The sequence below is a fragment of the Melozone crissalis genome, unplaced genomic scaffold (assembly GCF_028551555.1).
Source record: "Melozone crissalis strain CALT ecotype California unplaced genomic scaffold, PUWL_Pcris_2 ptg000075l_1, whole genome shotgun sequence".
Taxonomy (NCBI): domain Eukaryota; kingdom Metazoa; phylum Chordata; class Aves; order Passeriformes; family Passerellidae; genus Melozone; species Melozone crissalis.
Window position 1 is genome coordinate 1,174,865 of NW_026535852.1, and position 16,870 is coordinate 1,191,734.

General features: G+C 40.1%; 1 protein-coding gene across 4 annotated transcripts in view; it reads left to right on the top strand.

Moving 5' to 3' along the window:
* DSCAM (DS cell adhesion molecule) overlaps positions 1-16,870 on the top strand; it is a 467,981-nt gene that overhangs the window by 297,091 nt on the left and 154,020 nt on the right. For all 4 annotated transcript variants that reach the window (XM_054290027.1, XM_054290028.1, XM_054290029.1 and 1 more), the window contains exons 9-10: positions 2,364-2,642; positions 14,179-14,298. In XM_054290027.1, the coding sequence (XP_054146002.1) occupies positions 2,364-2,642; positions 14,179-14,298 (399 nt within the window). The remainder of the gene's footprint in view (positions 1-2,363; positions 2,643-14,178; positions 14,299-16,870) is intronic.

A 16,870-nucleotide genomic window follows, 5' to 3' on the forward strand; every position in this document is an offset into this window, starting at 1 on the left:
GCCCAAAGCTTCTCCTGTGCAGGTGAGCAATGCCAGCTGTGCCAGCCTTTCCTGCCAGCAGAGCTGCTCCATCCCTCTGCCCATCCTGGAGCCTCCTCTGGGCTCTCTGCAGCAGCTCCAGCTCCTCCCTGGACTGGGCCCAGGGCTGGGGCAGCTCTGCAGGTGGAGAATCACCTGTGGGGGCTCAGGGACTGAATCCCCTCCCTTGACTTTCTTGCCATGTTTGATGAACTTTCTTACTCCTAATGGAAGACCCAACATTTGGATCAAAGGAAATGCCTGGAGCTACTCAGTGGCCACCAACTTGTCCCTGCATCCCAGAAATAGGACACTGATAAAAGGAGGAAAAATGCTGCTGGGGAAGGCCATGGGCACACACTGCAACCACTTGAGAGATTTTTTTTTTCTGCTTCAACTCTGAGGAAACCACAACCTTACTATTTCTGAAGGGGAAAAGGACAAAAGAAATACAATTAGATAAAGCCACCAACTCCATTTTCTCCTGGAGTTCAAACATATCAATCACTATAAATGTTCTGCTCTGGGTATCCTTCCATCTTTCCTGTTCAAATGTAGTACTGGTTAGGTATAAGTGATCTCCCAGGCAATAGGAGAATGCACTTCTATATCTGAGGTGCATAACCTCTAGGAACCTTCTCTTTTGATAAATCAGGATTTGAGTACTGCTGGCAAAGTTGGTTGTGCAGCCCTTTCAGGAGTGATGGATAAAAACCTGTCTGAGATGAATGCCCTGGTTGTTTCAATGCTCCCATGAGAAGGGCAGAAGATTTTGATTCCTTCATCTGGACAAGTATTTGCCTCTCAATTTAGCAATTGTTTAGTAAATGTTCCAACCACAACCCAAAGAAAACATGGCAGCCCCAAAAAACACCCTAAAACAAAATTATTTTAAGAAGTAGAGTTCTTTACTTTGGTAGAAAATATGGTAATTTTTTTAATGTTTTTTGGTTCAGCCAGAGAATAATGTGGTTTAAAAAAAGAAAAAGAAAAAATATTCTTCAGTCCAAGTATGCTTAACAGGAATTAAATGCCAACTTGAACATTCATGCCTTGTACCATCCCTTTGATTAGAAATCAGTTTTACCTTAATTTGCCATCCTACAAGTACTTCCCCTTCCTGCAATCTTGGTGAGAATTGTGACTTGAAACATTAAGAAACAAGTCCTTAACTGCTAGAGGCAGTTAAGGAAGCTCACATTCCCTGTCATCACACCCCAGAAGCAAAGCTGGAGCCTCTTCCAGGTCTATTCCATGACCTTTAAGCAAGGCCCTTGGACCAGACATTGAAATCTGCTGAGCTCTTCCTGGCAATGTCCCTGCTGGCAGCACTGGAGAGGCTCAAACTGGCAATGCTGTGACTTCTGGAAGAGCTGGCAGTGCTGTGACTTCTGGAAAAGCTGCCTGATTCTTTTTTAAGGGTCTGCCAGGGAGGGCAGGTGTCTCTACAAGCCAGGACTTCCCCTGCTTGTCATCTCTGCTTATGCACTAGATGGCCAAGAAATGAGAAGGTATTTGCAAAAATGGGATTTTTCCTGCTAAACAATGTTTTGTGGCTATCAGAGGTGTAGATTCTGCACATCCTGATGCCTTGTTGGGACTGCCTAGAAACAGAGGCCAGACAAAATTAGGAAACAAAAAGTGATTATATTTATTGAAGAGACTTCAGGTATATTTAGGATAGATTAATTCCCCATCCATCCCAAAATGGATGATGGGTCACGTTTTTCCCACTATTATAATTTTGGTCCATTTGCATATTGTAGGTTAATTTTTCAATTACATCTTCAGGTAATAAAGCCATTTACCCCAAGTTTGCTCCCCCCAACTCACTTTTTTTACATTTCGCAGGGCTTGAGACAGTGAGGTGTCCTTGATCCCTAGAACCAGACAGGAATTGTTGTGTCTGACCAAACTGGGAAAGCAGTAGCTAGGACTGTATATGGAATTTAGAGCTATACCGTAAAGAATTTCAGGATTAAAAATATATGAAATATTAGAATATTTCTCAGGGCCTGAGACAGTGAGATGTCCTTGATCGCCAGGCTTGGAGAGGAATTGTGTTGTCTGACCAAACCGGGAAAGCAGCAACTAACACTGTATATGGAGTTTAGAGCTATACACTAAAGAATTTCAGGATTAAAAATATATTAAATATTAGAATATTTTATATTAAAATATGTTAAATATTTAAAATTATAAATTAAAAGATTGAAAATATAAAATATATGAAAAACAGAAAAGCTAAAACCCATCAATCCCACCCTGCACACCTGCCCCGTTGTGTTATTTCCATAAACAAGACCATGGCTTCAACAGCTCTCTCTTTCCCTCTCTCCTTCCAGTCCCACCTTTCATCCAGCCTTTCGAGTTCCCTCGCTTCTCCATCGGGCAGAGGGTGTTCATCCCCTGCGTGGTGGTCTCGGGGGACCTGCCCATCACCATCACGTGGCAGAAGGACGGGCGGCCCATCCCCGCCAGCCTGGGTGTCACCATCGACAACATCGACTTCACCAGCTCCCTGAGGATCTCCAACCTGTCCCTGATGCACAACGGGAACTACACCTGCATAGCCAGGAACGATGCAGCAGCCGTGGAGCACCAAAGCCAATTAATTGTCAGAGGTGAGGAGGTGTAATTGCTTTGAAAGGCGCTAATTAAGCGGGATTCATCGATATTGTGTGGTGGGATCTGTTTGATGGGTGTGGGGGGTACCACTTGTGGGTTTCTCTGGGTCTGGATTGAAGGCACTTGAGATGGTGTTTCATGTTCACACTCAGGTGTTTATTATTTCTTATCAGTAAAACAATCTCACTACTGTGAGTTCAGCAGCTTTTCATCAGAAGGCACAAAATGGCAACAATCTCTTGGTACAAGGGCTTTTAAGACTAAACTATCCAATGAAGAACTGACACCTGGATTATTTTCCCTTTTAACCCAATAACTGATCCCAAAGAGCTGCAATGGGGACTTTTCTGCCCAATTACAAAATGCCACCCAAACCCATGGAGAAGAAGGAAGAAGCAGCATGAAGAAGAAACCCAGGACAACACCCTGTGCCCTCCATCTTGCTTCCATCCACAACACACTAAAAATCCCAAACCTCAACCAAGTGATACACCTACACTACTCTCTATAATCTATTTCACACTTTTGGGGGTTCTAGTTTATCATGAAGTCTGGGAAACTTTCTCCATGAATGAGGGTCAGAGTCAGAGCTGCCGTGGGGGTCAGAACACCCCAGAGCAGACAGAGAAATATTCCTTGTGCCCTGGGTTTCCACAGATGGGAAGTGTGAAACAGAGGGGTATGGGAATCAGAAATACAAAAACTTCCACAGACAAGGAAGGGTCTGATCTGCAGCCTTGGGAGAAGCGTGGATTGCTGTAAAAAATCAATACACAGATTTAAGCAGAAAAACCATAAAATTATGTTTCTATAGTTGTAAGTAAGAATATGCCTTAAGTAAGTGAGATGCCTTAAGTAAGTGAGAAACTGTACTGATAAGATGGTGAAGGGTTTATAATGTAGGGATGTGGTTGTATAGAATAAGCTGAGAGTTTAGAAGTTATACTAGAAGCCAATGTGTGCATGTGAGACAGAAGCCAATTGGGCAAATGTATCCACAGTGCAGTAGAGGTAAAGGTGATAGGTTAGAAAAACAAAATAAACCCTGTGGCAATCGTCTATTGGGTTAGAAAGCTCTATATTGCCTTGTAACAAAAAGAAATGTGACTACTCTTGAGCCAACTGCTTGCTCCTTTAAAATGTCACAGTCTCTGAGCCTGATGTTTATCTGAGCAATAAATTGTTCCTGGCCTGAAAATAGTCCCATCCCTTCATTAAAAGTGGTGACAATGATAGAGGGGAATATGGTAATCCCTCACTCTGTGACAGAGAGCACAGAGAGCAATGAGGCACAGAAAATACTGTAGGTTTTCCTTTCTAAAAGTCTTGGAACTAATGAAAAACCCTGGAGTGTTTGGGGTGGGTAGGGGAGCTGCAGGAGTGATTTCCTGGGAAATTTTATCATCGGGATAAAGCCTTTGAAACGATATAAAATTATTTTCTGCTATTGTTTTAGTCTGATTATACCCATTTTTTGTTTAGACCACTCTCTCCTACATTATGTCAGCAAAAAAAGCAAAACATTGATGTTGACTTCATGGGGAAAGAACTCTCTGCTCTTACCTTGTTCTTTTCCTGGTTTGTGTTTATTATGCAATTAGCAGGATTCATGTACTCATGATGACTCACAACATGTTGCCTTGAAATAAATGTGTATACACATTCAGTAAGAAAATATTTTCTGCGGAAAAAACCTTTCTAGTCACACCTTAACCAAATTATCTAGAGATTATTCCTTGTGATGTATTTTCAAACTTACTGTGCATAACTTCAACAAAAGCACATTGCCTCCTCCTCTTTCTAGGAATTTTTCAAAGTGTTTCAAATTTTTATTTTTAAAAACTCAGTCAGACCCTTCCCTCTCCACCATCTCCTTCTTGCTACCAAGCCACTGGGCTTCTCAGAGAAAGAATAATCCTACAAGGAACCTCAGTAATTTCTGCCTACTGCACATTGCTACATTTTATATTCCCTCCTATAAGTTTGCCAAGATAAACCTTAAAATCTTAATGGGGCTTTTGCAATATTTCCCAAGGTTTTTTCCCACCCTAGATTCTGAAGAACTCTTTTAAGTCAAATGTTCCCAGTGTTTTAATGCTATCCTTAAGGAATTATTCCCTAATTTTTCAATATGCTTACTTTTTTTAATGCTAGTATTCCCAGAAGTCAGTGGTAAACAGATCCATTACTTTTCAACTAGCTTTGATATAAATATTTCATTATTTTTAAAAATTTCACTGATTTTAATCTTGCTTAAGATTATTCAGTACAGATGTCTATTAATTTCCTCATTTATTTAGCAATTCTTAAATGAAATGATTTAATTAACTACATGCATTTAATTATTCCTTTCTAAGCTTTTCTGCTAGATTTTAACCCTATTCCTCACTCTAATGAGAGCTTTTCCTCACCTCCTCTTTTGCTGGAGAAGGCAAGGTTGAAAACCTCACATTTCTGCCGGTGTCTGCCCTGCTCAGAAATGCTGCACCTAAAACCAGCTGGGATTTTTCCTCCTTTTCTGTAATTCAGCTCTGGAAGTGATGGGAATGAATCTGCAGCAACCCTGTGTGGGTTCCTACAGGAATTTCTTACTCCCAGGACGGTTTTACCATCTGAGAGCAGGTTCTCTGCTACCACTGTCTGTCCTTGCCAGGCTGAGACCCATAAGTGTAGGGATTTCTGCTCTTTGTAGGGATTTCTGCTCTTTGTAGGGATTTCTGCCCTGTCCCCCTGCTGGGGACAAGCCCTGCCATGCCCTGAGTTCTCCTGGCTTTGCCTGAACTGCACTTTCCCTGTCTCCTGCTGTCTGTGGGTAATTCCTGCCCTGACCTCTGTTCCCAGGACACATCTGCCTCTTGCTGCCTTTTCAGGCATTAATCAGTTTTCCCCTCTTGTCCAGTGGAGGAGTTTTGGGAAGCCTTTCCCTCATCCCCACACCTCCATTTTCACCTCTATTTCCCCCTCATACGCTTCCTGCTCTAATTTCACCTCCTGATGAGGTGTAAAAACCCCATGGGCATGATAGAGAGGAGCTTTCCACTCTCTTATACCCAAGGGCTTGGAGAGCAATCCTGGATCCTCAATTTTTTAGGAGGTTTTGAAGGCTACATCATGTTCCCCCCTTGCTCATCCTTCTGCCCGTGTAATGCTCTGCAGAGCCTCCTTAAATCCTCTCCTCTCTCTTGCTGTCACTTTAAATGATAACGTTTTAATCAGTTTTGGATGTGCATCTGAGATAACATCTCTCACTCAGAGGAAAAGAGGGAAATACAATACCATGTCTGACCTGAATTCTCTGCCAGAACCCTCCCCTGACCTCTTTCCCTGGTGCTGAACTGCTGCAGCTGCCTCATCCCACAGAGGTCAGAGCTCAAAGAGCCACCAGAGTCCCTGTGATCTCTCCTCCTCTGCATCCAACCTGACCTGTACACATTTCAAGTCAGACTTGTTTTCCTGCTGCCTGTTTCTCATCCCTCCTCATCTTTTTGTTCATAGGTGCTATATAACTGAAACATTATATTTTTCTTAATAATCTAAGTGGTTTATCTCCAAATAAAGGGAGGAGTGGTGTTTTAACTCCTCTTATTTCTAATCCCCATTGTTTGAGGGTTTCTCAGCAGTGTGCTTTAAACTTAAATGTTGCCATCCTAAATGCTGGGAGATGTGTTCTAGGAAAATCTTATTTTTGTGCATACTGTGCATTTTGGTATGAGAGCAGAAAGTGAATGGGAAAGGAAAATTAGGTGAAATATGGCTGTTACCCACATAATTCCTTTTCCTTATTTAGGCAATCCTTGTATTCATTTAAAAAGTTTTAAAACAGTGCAGGCCATTGTGTTTCTGAACTAAATGGGCATCCACATCATTTTACAGCACATGGAGAAGACTAGAAGTACAATCTAAAGTCAAGACATTCCTAAAGAGAATGAACAAACACAGCCAACTGCTCATTGCTTCATTTGAACTATTAGTGAACACAGAAATTTCTGCAGATTCCATACACAAACCTAAATTCATCATCTTTACACCTTCAGATATGTTTTCCTCAATATCTTCTGTCGAATCCCATAGATCTGCAATTTTTTATCATCATCATATATTCCTGTTTAATGTCTGTTAAATAGATTTCTTATATTTGTCCTACAAATATATTATTTTTAATTATTAGTTATTTTTCGTATCTAAGCTGCACTGCCATTTTGCCAGGGGTGCTAAATGGCAAAAGGAAAACAAGAACTGGTTTCTTCAATTTTGTGGGTACTTCATGGCAAATCTTCACAGTTCCAATTATTTCGTGCTTTATAAAAGCAACCAAGTGGTGATGAGGAGGATGAGGAGCCCTAAAAACACCTGGCCAGCAAGGCTGGATTCTCCCTGTGTTAAATATCAGAGGAAGAGGATGGCCAGTTTCCACAGCATCACACAGGACATGGAAGCAGCAGCTGAGAGAAAGTGAGATAATAAAGATTTGGAGAATCTGGGTGAGATCATCTCAGGGCAATCTCAGCTCTCTCTGCCATGAGCCCCTTGGTGAGAACCTAGAAATGAGACAGAGCCAAATGCTCTGGACTTGGGGCTGTCAGTGCTTCTCTCCACAAATTATTGCTAATTTTAGACTAACTGGAAGAGGGGAAAACACCTCCAGTGGAACTGAGCTCTGCAAACTTCATATTAAGAGGTGATAGATAAGAATATTAGGTGTAATACCAGAGAATCTAAACAGGCAAAACCTTCTGCCAACACAAGAATTCTTCCAACTGGGATCTCTCCTCAAGCATGAGATACAAATCCGCAGAAAAGCAAGCTTGATTAGTCCCAGTGTTTATGGAATATCTTTTGAAAGCTCAGTAGGAAGTGGAATTAAGTGAGTGAGTGAGAACAGGACTTTCCTTCTCAAAATTGTAGGTTCTGCCAGATCCTGGTCTTCAGATCTTCTGGAAATGCATTAAAAATTTAGCAGCTAGAAGGGCTTCTCAAACCTCCTAAATAATAATAATAGTAACAACAACAACAACAACAACAACAACAATAATAATAATAATAATAATAATAATAATGATGATGATAATAATAATAATGATAATAATAATAATAATTGTTATTGGTATTGGTATTGTTTTGTTGTTGTTAATATTGATGTTATTGTTATTGTTGTTGTTGTTGTTACTATTATTGTTATTAATTTATTTCTTGGCACACTCTTGGTTTGCTAGTCATGCCCATAAGGAAAAGGAAAAGAGAGGATCCTGTCATGAGAGCCATAGATAGAAATGAGGAAAGTATCTTCTCTGTCAACTACTTAAATCACCACAAGGAATTAATCAAGACTTTAGTCATTAAGGCTGTCGTCTAAGAGTGATTAAAAATCTATATACACTTTTTCATGTGTTATTCATTTCTGTAGAGTTTCCTAAAATGAAGTACTTATGAAGTAAAAAGCAGTGAAAAGAATTCTAATGGGTAACCAAAAAAACCTGATAAATGTATTAATGAGTTCAAAATTTTTCTGATACTACCAGAAAGGGGAATTCAAAGATAGTAGTGGATGCATAAATCATGATTTTATATGTGCTGTTAGTGAACACATCTAATGTTCTGTTAGTGCTGTTAGTGAACACACATAAGTTAAAATTGAGATAAGGTCTTTAGATAATTAATAACCCCCCATAATGCATTTAGTGCATTAAATGTGTTTTAATTTTGCACTTGCCAGGGGTGTTGAATATAATTAGATAGTTAGACACACAATGAGGAGTCTGGATTTTCAGATGGTAGGAGAGTTTCCACCTTTTTTGTGATGTTTGGTGGTGGTGCTGAGGTGATGCAGTTTGGGACAGAAAAGCAGGGAGGGAAGATTAAGGCCAGAGCCGGTGTCTAAACTTATTTACTTTCTTTGATGGTGTTTACACTGTGGCTCTGAAGATGACTCCTAAAAGATTCACTTATTTAATGTATTCATTAGACAAATCTGATCAACACAAAGCACTAGGCACGGTGTCATTTTGCAAAAGTACATCTTTTTTCTTGAACTGCAGAGCAAATGGTTTCACTAAAGCAGCTAAATCGACCCCTTAGGTGCAATGACCACATTTAATAACTGCTCATCTTTGCTAAAGTACAGTGTTTAACGATCTCATTCATTAATACATCAAGGGTTGCTTTGGCTGATTAAACTTCCTCCATCATTCTGACAGTGGGATCCAAATGTGAAGTACAAATATTCCATGTAAAAATGAAACACTGCATTCCAGGCTGGTGCCAGAGATTATTTCTTAACTAACTCCAAGCAGAGGAGCTCGTGGCAGGAGCCTTCAGAATTGCTCTCCAGAGGGATTCACTGATCCCTGGGAGCCAGAAGTGCTTGCAGGGATTTGAAGTCTGGGAAGGAATGTGTGAGTTTGGCACCTGGTCCCTGGCAGGTCAGGAGGGATTCTGCATGTGCACAGAGCAGATTTAAACCAGGGAGTGGATGTGGGACCACAGGGATCTCATGGTGTTGAACCTCACCAAGTGCTGGTGCTGCACCTGGATCAGGGAAATCCCCAGGATCCATCCAGGCTGGGAATGAAATGATGGAGCAGCCCTGGGAGAAGGACTGGGGGGTGCTGAACCCTGTTCTGATTGCCTCCTCCTTTGTTTTCCCTCAGTTAGAACCTGAGACTGCTAATCATGATATGGAAAATATACCTTTTTTGGGTGTTTTATCTTCTTTTAACCTTCATTTTTAACCTTTTACCTCCTTTTAACCTTCATTTTTTAACCTTTTACCTCCATTGAATTCAGCCATTAAAGAGTTGGCTTCTGTCAACTTATGGCTCTTACACTAAATAATTCAACAACTCATTTCTCATCACAGACCTGTGGGCTGCATTGAATGAAGGCCCACCAGTTTAACAGAAACTCACTGTTAAAGCAATTTTAAATGCCCTCCTTCACAGGCTCAAGAACTGTGCTTCTTGATAAGGAGGATGATAAAAGTAGAACTCTTCAGTCACATTCATGAGTAATTTCAGAGTTTCACTTCTAAAGGAGTAGAGGAGTCTCACATTTTACAGCTAAAGAGAGGAGGAACTAATTGTTTACTTTTTTCTATTAACTCAAACATATCAGACAAATTACCTTGGCTAAATTCTTGCTAAGCATATTTTCTTTAAGGGCTAATAATCTCCCGAAAGATAATGAAAAAATGAATGTAGGTTTATCATCTAAATCTAAGTATCAAAATCTGGAACAAGTTTTTAACAGCACTGTATTCTGAATTATGGCAGCACATAGCACAGAACAAGTTATTAAATTTAAATAAAATTGAGAAGCAAGTGAGCGAGGAGATAAAAAAAAAATGCAAAGGTCTGCTCTGTTTGCTTTTTCATCATTTATATAAGAAGAAAAATCCTCTGGCTTTACCTAGACAGCAATACAGAAAAAATTGAAAGGTCATTAAATGAGTAATTTTTATTTTGTTGTAGCATCTCTTCAGATTTCTATTGGCAGTCTTAAGACTAAGTGGCAAGGGTTTGTCTTCAAAACCAGAGCAGCATTTTTGGCATTTTTATAACCACTCCTAAAGGATGGCCAAAGCTTTGCTAAACATAGAAACTGTTTCTGTTACTGGCTGTGGGCTGAGTTTTTTCAAGTTTTGTTTCTGGATCCAAAGAAGGAAATTCTCTGATTTCTGATGATACATCTGGTCCTGGAGCTACAGAGCAAAAGTTAATTTTGGCAGTTACATTCTAGTAGTGCTCTCTACTGAAAGTAATAATTAGAATTGACAATATCAATAATATCTGAGAGAAAAGCTTAGGTGTTATAAATAACCAAAAATACAGCGATGTCAATGTGATGAAAAGTCTTGTTAAGAGCTTGTCAGCATTAAAGGCACAACACTTCATCAATATCTCTGTGAGTTCTTAAAAGATGTGGAAGAATGTGGCAGAATTTCCACCAAAAAGCCCAAAGAATATTTCCACTTGGCATCCATCCTTTTTTTTTCCTATATGTGCCCAATGGGATTACACAAAAATTGTGTTTCAGCAGGTAACTTTAATGCAAATAGTATTTTAAAGATTGGTTGCATTTATTCTATACTAAACAGTCTTGCTTAACTTTTCCCAGGACTTTCTGCATATGCCTGCTCATTTAATAAAACAATTTCCTGAAAATTTAGCATTTCTTGCCAGTCTTATTCATAGCAAATGAAGAATATGAAAAAATGTTTTTCAAAGAGAAGGAAAATAAAAAAAAATTACAGAAATTTTATATTGGAAGACAGATTTTAAATGACATTCTGCTCTTCACACTCTTCAGTGGTAGAGGAGGACAGTAATTATCAGTCACTCCATTGCATCTTTTGTGATCATTTACCTGTAAGAATGGTGGGTTCATGGTTTCACCTGTAAGAATGGTGGGTTCATGTTGTGCTTTGGTTTTCTTATCCCTCTTTATGGGTGAGCAGCTTGTAATTGATTTTTCAGAAGATGCAAACACAAATTTACTCACAGCTACCGAGGTGAAACAAGCTGATGCCTCCGTGCCAAGTTGTACAAAATCAAATCTATTTGTGCAACTAACTGTGCTTTTCACCTGCCTAGGAAAATACCTCATTGTGTGTTTGGGGATGAAACAAACACAGGACAGTGAAAATGGAGCTACTGAAGCAAATGTTTTCTCTGAGCAGATAATTAGAACAGGATGGGTGATTGCCCAGAGCTGTTGCTGCTGGGATTTCATGTTCGATGTTTACCTATTGTGAATTAACATAACCTACAATAAATGTTCTTCAGCGTGGCAGCCATTTGGAAAGCCAAGGTGTTTGTCAGCAGTAAATATATTTTCTAGTACAGAGAAATCTCTTGCCTATATCACTGCAGTTTCCTTCTGTTTCTTGTAGCTGTGTTCCAAAGAGCATTTCTGTAGTTAGGCAATAAACAGCTTTGCATTTTGGCCATAGTGAGGAAAAGGTCCAGTCAGGGGGGTGTCTAGGTTTGAACAGTCAGGTGTCTGCTGAGGAAGGCAGGAGCCTCTCCTGAAATGGAAAATGTAAATCCCCTCCCTATGAATTATTGTAATTTTGAAATTAAAGGGATGTCAGATAAAGATATGGGAATAGGAATAAGGGTTCTTTATTAGGGAAGAAAATAAAAATAAAAATAAAATTAAAAATACAGTAATACAAAAAAACACTGCCAGAGTCAGACCATGCCCTGTCCCCCCTGTGTGTCAGGGCGGTGTCCCAGCCCCATCCCATGGGGGCTCAGCCCTCCTGCAGTGCCAGCTGTGGCTCTGCTGCAGCAGGGATCCTGCACAAGGGGGGAGTTTTCCTCTGCAGCTCCAGGGCTGCTGCAGATGGGCCTGGGCTCCCTCTGGCAGTGCAGGGCAGCAGAAAGCTGCTCCTCTGGCAGTGCAGGGGGCAAAGGCTGCTGTGCTGTGCCAGGCCCAGATTGGATCCAGGGAGGAATGCTTGGCTCCTCCCCTGGGCGGAGCATCTCCCCATGGGATGCTGGGATTGGATCAGCCCTGCAGGGACACTCAGTGGCCATGGACAGCAGAGATCTCCTGGAGGGAGGATTGGCTGTGGGAGAGAGAAAGGAAAAACTGCCCCAGGAACAGCAGAGAACTGCCCCAGCTCTGGCAGATGGAAATAGAACACACACCCTCAAACTAAAACAGGGGATTATTTACCCTCCAGAGGACTGTTGTCCTTTTTTAAAAAGCAGCTCTATCTAGGAATGTGGAATGAGAAAGCTGGAGGGGAGTCTGGATTGTGAAGGCACGGGGAGGAAGGCTCCAGCTGTTGTGAGCAGGGGTCTTTGAACCTGCAGAGAGAATCTCCACAGACCTTCAACTCTGAGCTCACACCAACACTGGCAGCTCCTGATTCTCCTTCAGGAAAACTTGGGACACTCTGGCACAATGAGAGCAAATATTTGCATGAATTATGAGAGTGTTTATACTGAAAAAAACCGTGAGGGTCATCTATTAGAGCATTGGTACTTCTGCTGTGTTTCTGCTGCACAGATTTTCTCAATGGATAATTAGTCCCATATTCATGGGCATTAAGAACTATTTTAGGCCCCAGGAAAAATATTTACAGTGCTGAGGTCCCCCTCTATGCTCCCTTGCATTTTCTTGGGCTAAAACCTTTTACCAGACTTGCTTTCTTAATTTGTGGCTTAACTTCTGGAGAGGCAGCTCAGGGGTGGATCAGAACAAGGATGGATGGCTGGGTCCTTTGCTCTGTCTTCCTCCACTTTCAGACAAATTCAGCACTGCCTGGACCTGGGGAATCCATGACGCTTTGAATTTTGAAGTGGGATGAGGAGAGAAAGGAACTATGAGGATTTCTCCTGTGTTGCCTTGGAACTCAGTATGCTGCCGAAAAAAAGCAAAAAAAAAGCAAAAAAAAATCATTTGAGAAGAAAAAAGTGTGTCACATGTTCAGTCACTGTCTGTGGTCCTGTGAGAAATAACAGAATGAAAAATATACAGAATAAAACCACAATTAATTTACTTCTTTTTTTCTTGGATATTTACACTTTGGTTCTGAACCAAAGAGCAGAGCGTCAACAAAATATTGTGACTTTAACTGGCCATAATACAGCCATTAAACACTTTCAATATTCAAAATTTTAATGGGATTTTCCATAGTCTTCAAAACTTTCAGCTCTTTTTCATGATTTTGTCAAATATTTAGGTTTTACTGAGACTTGGACATTTAGAATCAGTCTTTCATGTCAAATATTTTGACCTAATATTGTCACAAGCTGTTTCTTCATTGTCTACCTGTATTGGGAACATGTAGAGCTTTACTTTCATATAAGCACCTCTTATTTTATTTATGCATAAATAGGTACATGTGGAAGACTCATTGCAGTAGTTTTATGCTACCTTGGGATAAGTTTAATGATATGTGTACATTGATGCACTGAAATAAGATTTCTTATCAGCTTAATGCAAGTAAATTGTGTTGAATCTCTCTCTGGCTTGTTGGAAGGCAAAGTCTCATCAGAAGTTATGGTTCAAAGACCCTAATTTTAATTCTAAGTGATTTGATTGCTAATAAAAGCATTATTTGCTAAGGTTATTTATATTGAATAATTTAATTATTTTTTTCTAAAGCTTGCTAGTTCACTGTTATAAAAAAGCAAACAGAAAAATTCCATTGTTCTTGGACATCTGACAAACCTACCTTTGGTAGAAAGCATTTATTTTCTGTCCACAATAATATGATTTATCTATTACTCCATTTTTAACCTCTCCCATAGAGAGGTCTTATAAACTTATTTTGGTATCCTGTAAAGACCAGTGGTTTTGTCATGCTTGGTAAGAAATAAATTGAGGTTGTGCACAGAAAGTGAATTATTTGGTAAAACCAACTTTAGTGTGTTACTGGATCAGCAAAAAACTGGTTTTAATTTTTGCTTTTCGCATGAAGTGTTATAATTCTGCATGGGACTGCTCTGCCATTTTCAGACACCCAACAAATTGCCAATAAATTGCTGGAATTCTTACGTCTCCCTTGCTCCCTTCCCACAGTGCCCCCCAGGTTTGTGGTCCAGCCCAGCGACCAGGACGGGATCTATGGGAAAGCCGTCATCCTCAACTGCTCTGCCGAGGGCTATCCCGTTCCCACCATTGTCTGGAAGTACTCCAAAGGTAGGAATCCTGTGGGGACCACTGGGGACAGGCCAATTCTGCCTCAATAACATCCCACTCACCCCTAAGTTGCCGTTTTAATCTCCAATTTGCCAGGGAGCAGCAGGGTCCAATGAGGGACATACCAGTCGTGTTTTATTCCTCGTAAATCATCTCCCCCAGTAATAGATTCCTTGCTTCTTTTTGGCCATGGTTGGGATTAAATGTGTGAGAGGGTATTTCTTGTTGGGACTCAGATTTTTATTAGTTCTTATCTCTATTACAGTCTCACAAACTGTGAGTTCTACAGTACTTTAACAAGCTAAAAATGGAGATGTATCTCTCTTTCTACAAGACCTTTTAAGGATAAACTGTCCAGTTAAGAAATGACACTTAAATTATTTTTATTTTTAACCCAATAACCAACCACCCATGCCTGTAATGGGGACTTTTTTATCTAATTACACAAAACCACCCAAACCCATGGAGAAGGTAAAGAAGAAGAAGAAGCAGCCTCCAGCCTAAAACCTCCCTCTTGCTTTCTACCAATTACTGTATTTCAAACCCTTAAACTCTAAGTTTTCCACCCTGTGATATCACACACTTCTATTCAAACTCCATCTCCCCAATCCCAGTTTTATCATTCCATTTTGGAAGCTTCTCCACGGCCTCAGGTCAATGCAGTGTTCTCTTGGGGGTCAGTGCCTGGCAGCACAGAAAGTCTCAAATTCTCAGCAGCCAAGCTTCCAGCACAAATTTCTGGTCACTGTCCCACACAAGGCTGAGCTGGTTGGACTTTTGCTCTGCCCTGGAGATGTCCTGGCTGTGCCTGTGAGCCTGTGTCAGCTCAGCAGGCAAGGGATGAAAGGGATGAAGGGATGGCTGGGAGAGAACAGACACAGCTTTAATTGAAACAACCAGCAAGGCTCACCAGCAGCATTTGGCTGCTTTTTTTCCCTCCCCTTCAAAATTTGTGACAATATGGCCAATCACATCTTTTCAGCAAAGAAGGAAGGTCAGGTAGCATTAGCATAAGCAGTAATTCAGTATGAGCTTTACATAATGCTTTAACATTTTCTCCTCGTGTAACAGAGCATTAAAAGTGGCCCCACTTGACCCTCAGTAACCATAGGAAATTGACTGCTTTTTAGTTAAAATGTGCTGCCTGATAGATTGCATCTTCTGGCCAGCTGTCTTCTGGTAGGTTTTAGCAAAAAACCACTTTCTGCAAGCTCTGTACCAAATCTAAATGAGTTAATTCCTTAAAAAACAAAATGAGGTGCTAAGGTGCTATTGAGAAGAAATCTTTATGTATTGCTGTGTGTCATTTTTGGTTTTCTTAGGATCTAATTGTAAATATTCAAATTGAATTTGAAGAAAAAAGAGTGAGAGAAAAGTTCATAATAAAGACTATTTGTGTTCTTACTGATAAATTAGGGTTTGTTGCAAGCATGCAGTGTTCCAAATTCCAATAATCTCAGTGTTATGTGGGATTTTAATTCTGAATATAGACCACAAAGAGGTAATTCTGGTTTATTTTCTTTGTATGCTGAAGGAGCACAAGCCAAGCTAGATGAGTTGTAATTACCTGTGAGGAGATAAATAACCCATATTGGAATGGTAGAATCATGGAGTAGTTGGATAAATCCCCTTTCAGACTCATCCACACAGGTGTACATGATAAGATTCTCTCCTGCTCAGGAAGGACTTTGGCTGCAATAGCACTAAAAATGTGTGTTCAGATTAAGAAAACTTTGCAAACTGCTGCACAATTTTTTTCCAGTTTTTCCAGTAGCTGTCCTCAGGAGTATCAGCCCTTTCTTTTCTGTGAATACTAAATTGTTCCCACAATTTTTCATGTGAAGAAACACAGGAAGTGAGTGGGCAATCAATGGCAGTGGGCAGGCATCTACAGTTGGTAAAGCATAAATATGCATTCCAACAAAATGACAGGAAAAATTTCTTGTTAAAGGAAAAAGCTGACAAAAAAAATAATGGGACAAGCACATGACTAAAATAGGTGAAAAATCAACAATGGCAACTAAATTTTGTATGAAAACATTCTCATTGAGACATTTTTAGGCTCATAGTATTGATCACCAGGCCTTCAAGCCATAAGTTCCCAAAGCAGACTCTTTCAGATCCAGAAGTATTTTTGATATACATGTCTGATTTATTTTTTTTTTAATATTCTAGGTGTTGTATTTGTAGGTTGTTCTAGCTCACTATGTTACACTAAATAATTCCCCATAATATTTATTCACTGTATTTCCTTCTGGGTTGACTCAGCCAACTGTTTATAATGATCAATGCTGACAGTGTTAATTAATTGGTGTAGAGAAAGTGGTGTAAGAGAATTCCATTGAAGAAGAGCACATTTTGACTTCCCTGAAAAATCCCATGTCCTGCTGCCAAAGTAGTTATTTACAAGAAATGTGTCTTGATATACATTTAGGGAGTCTTTAATATTGGAGGAACCTGAACTTGTGGTGACAATATAGCAGGATCCCGTTTTCTGTTCCCTAAACTACCCAGTATCTTATTTCCAAGGAAAAGTAGGTTCTTTCTTAAAACCAAACTTGATACAAAAATC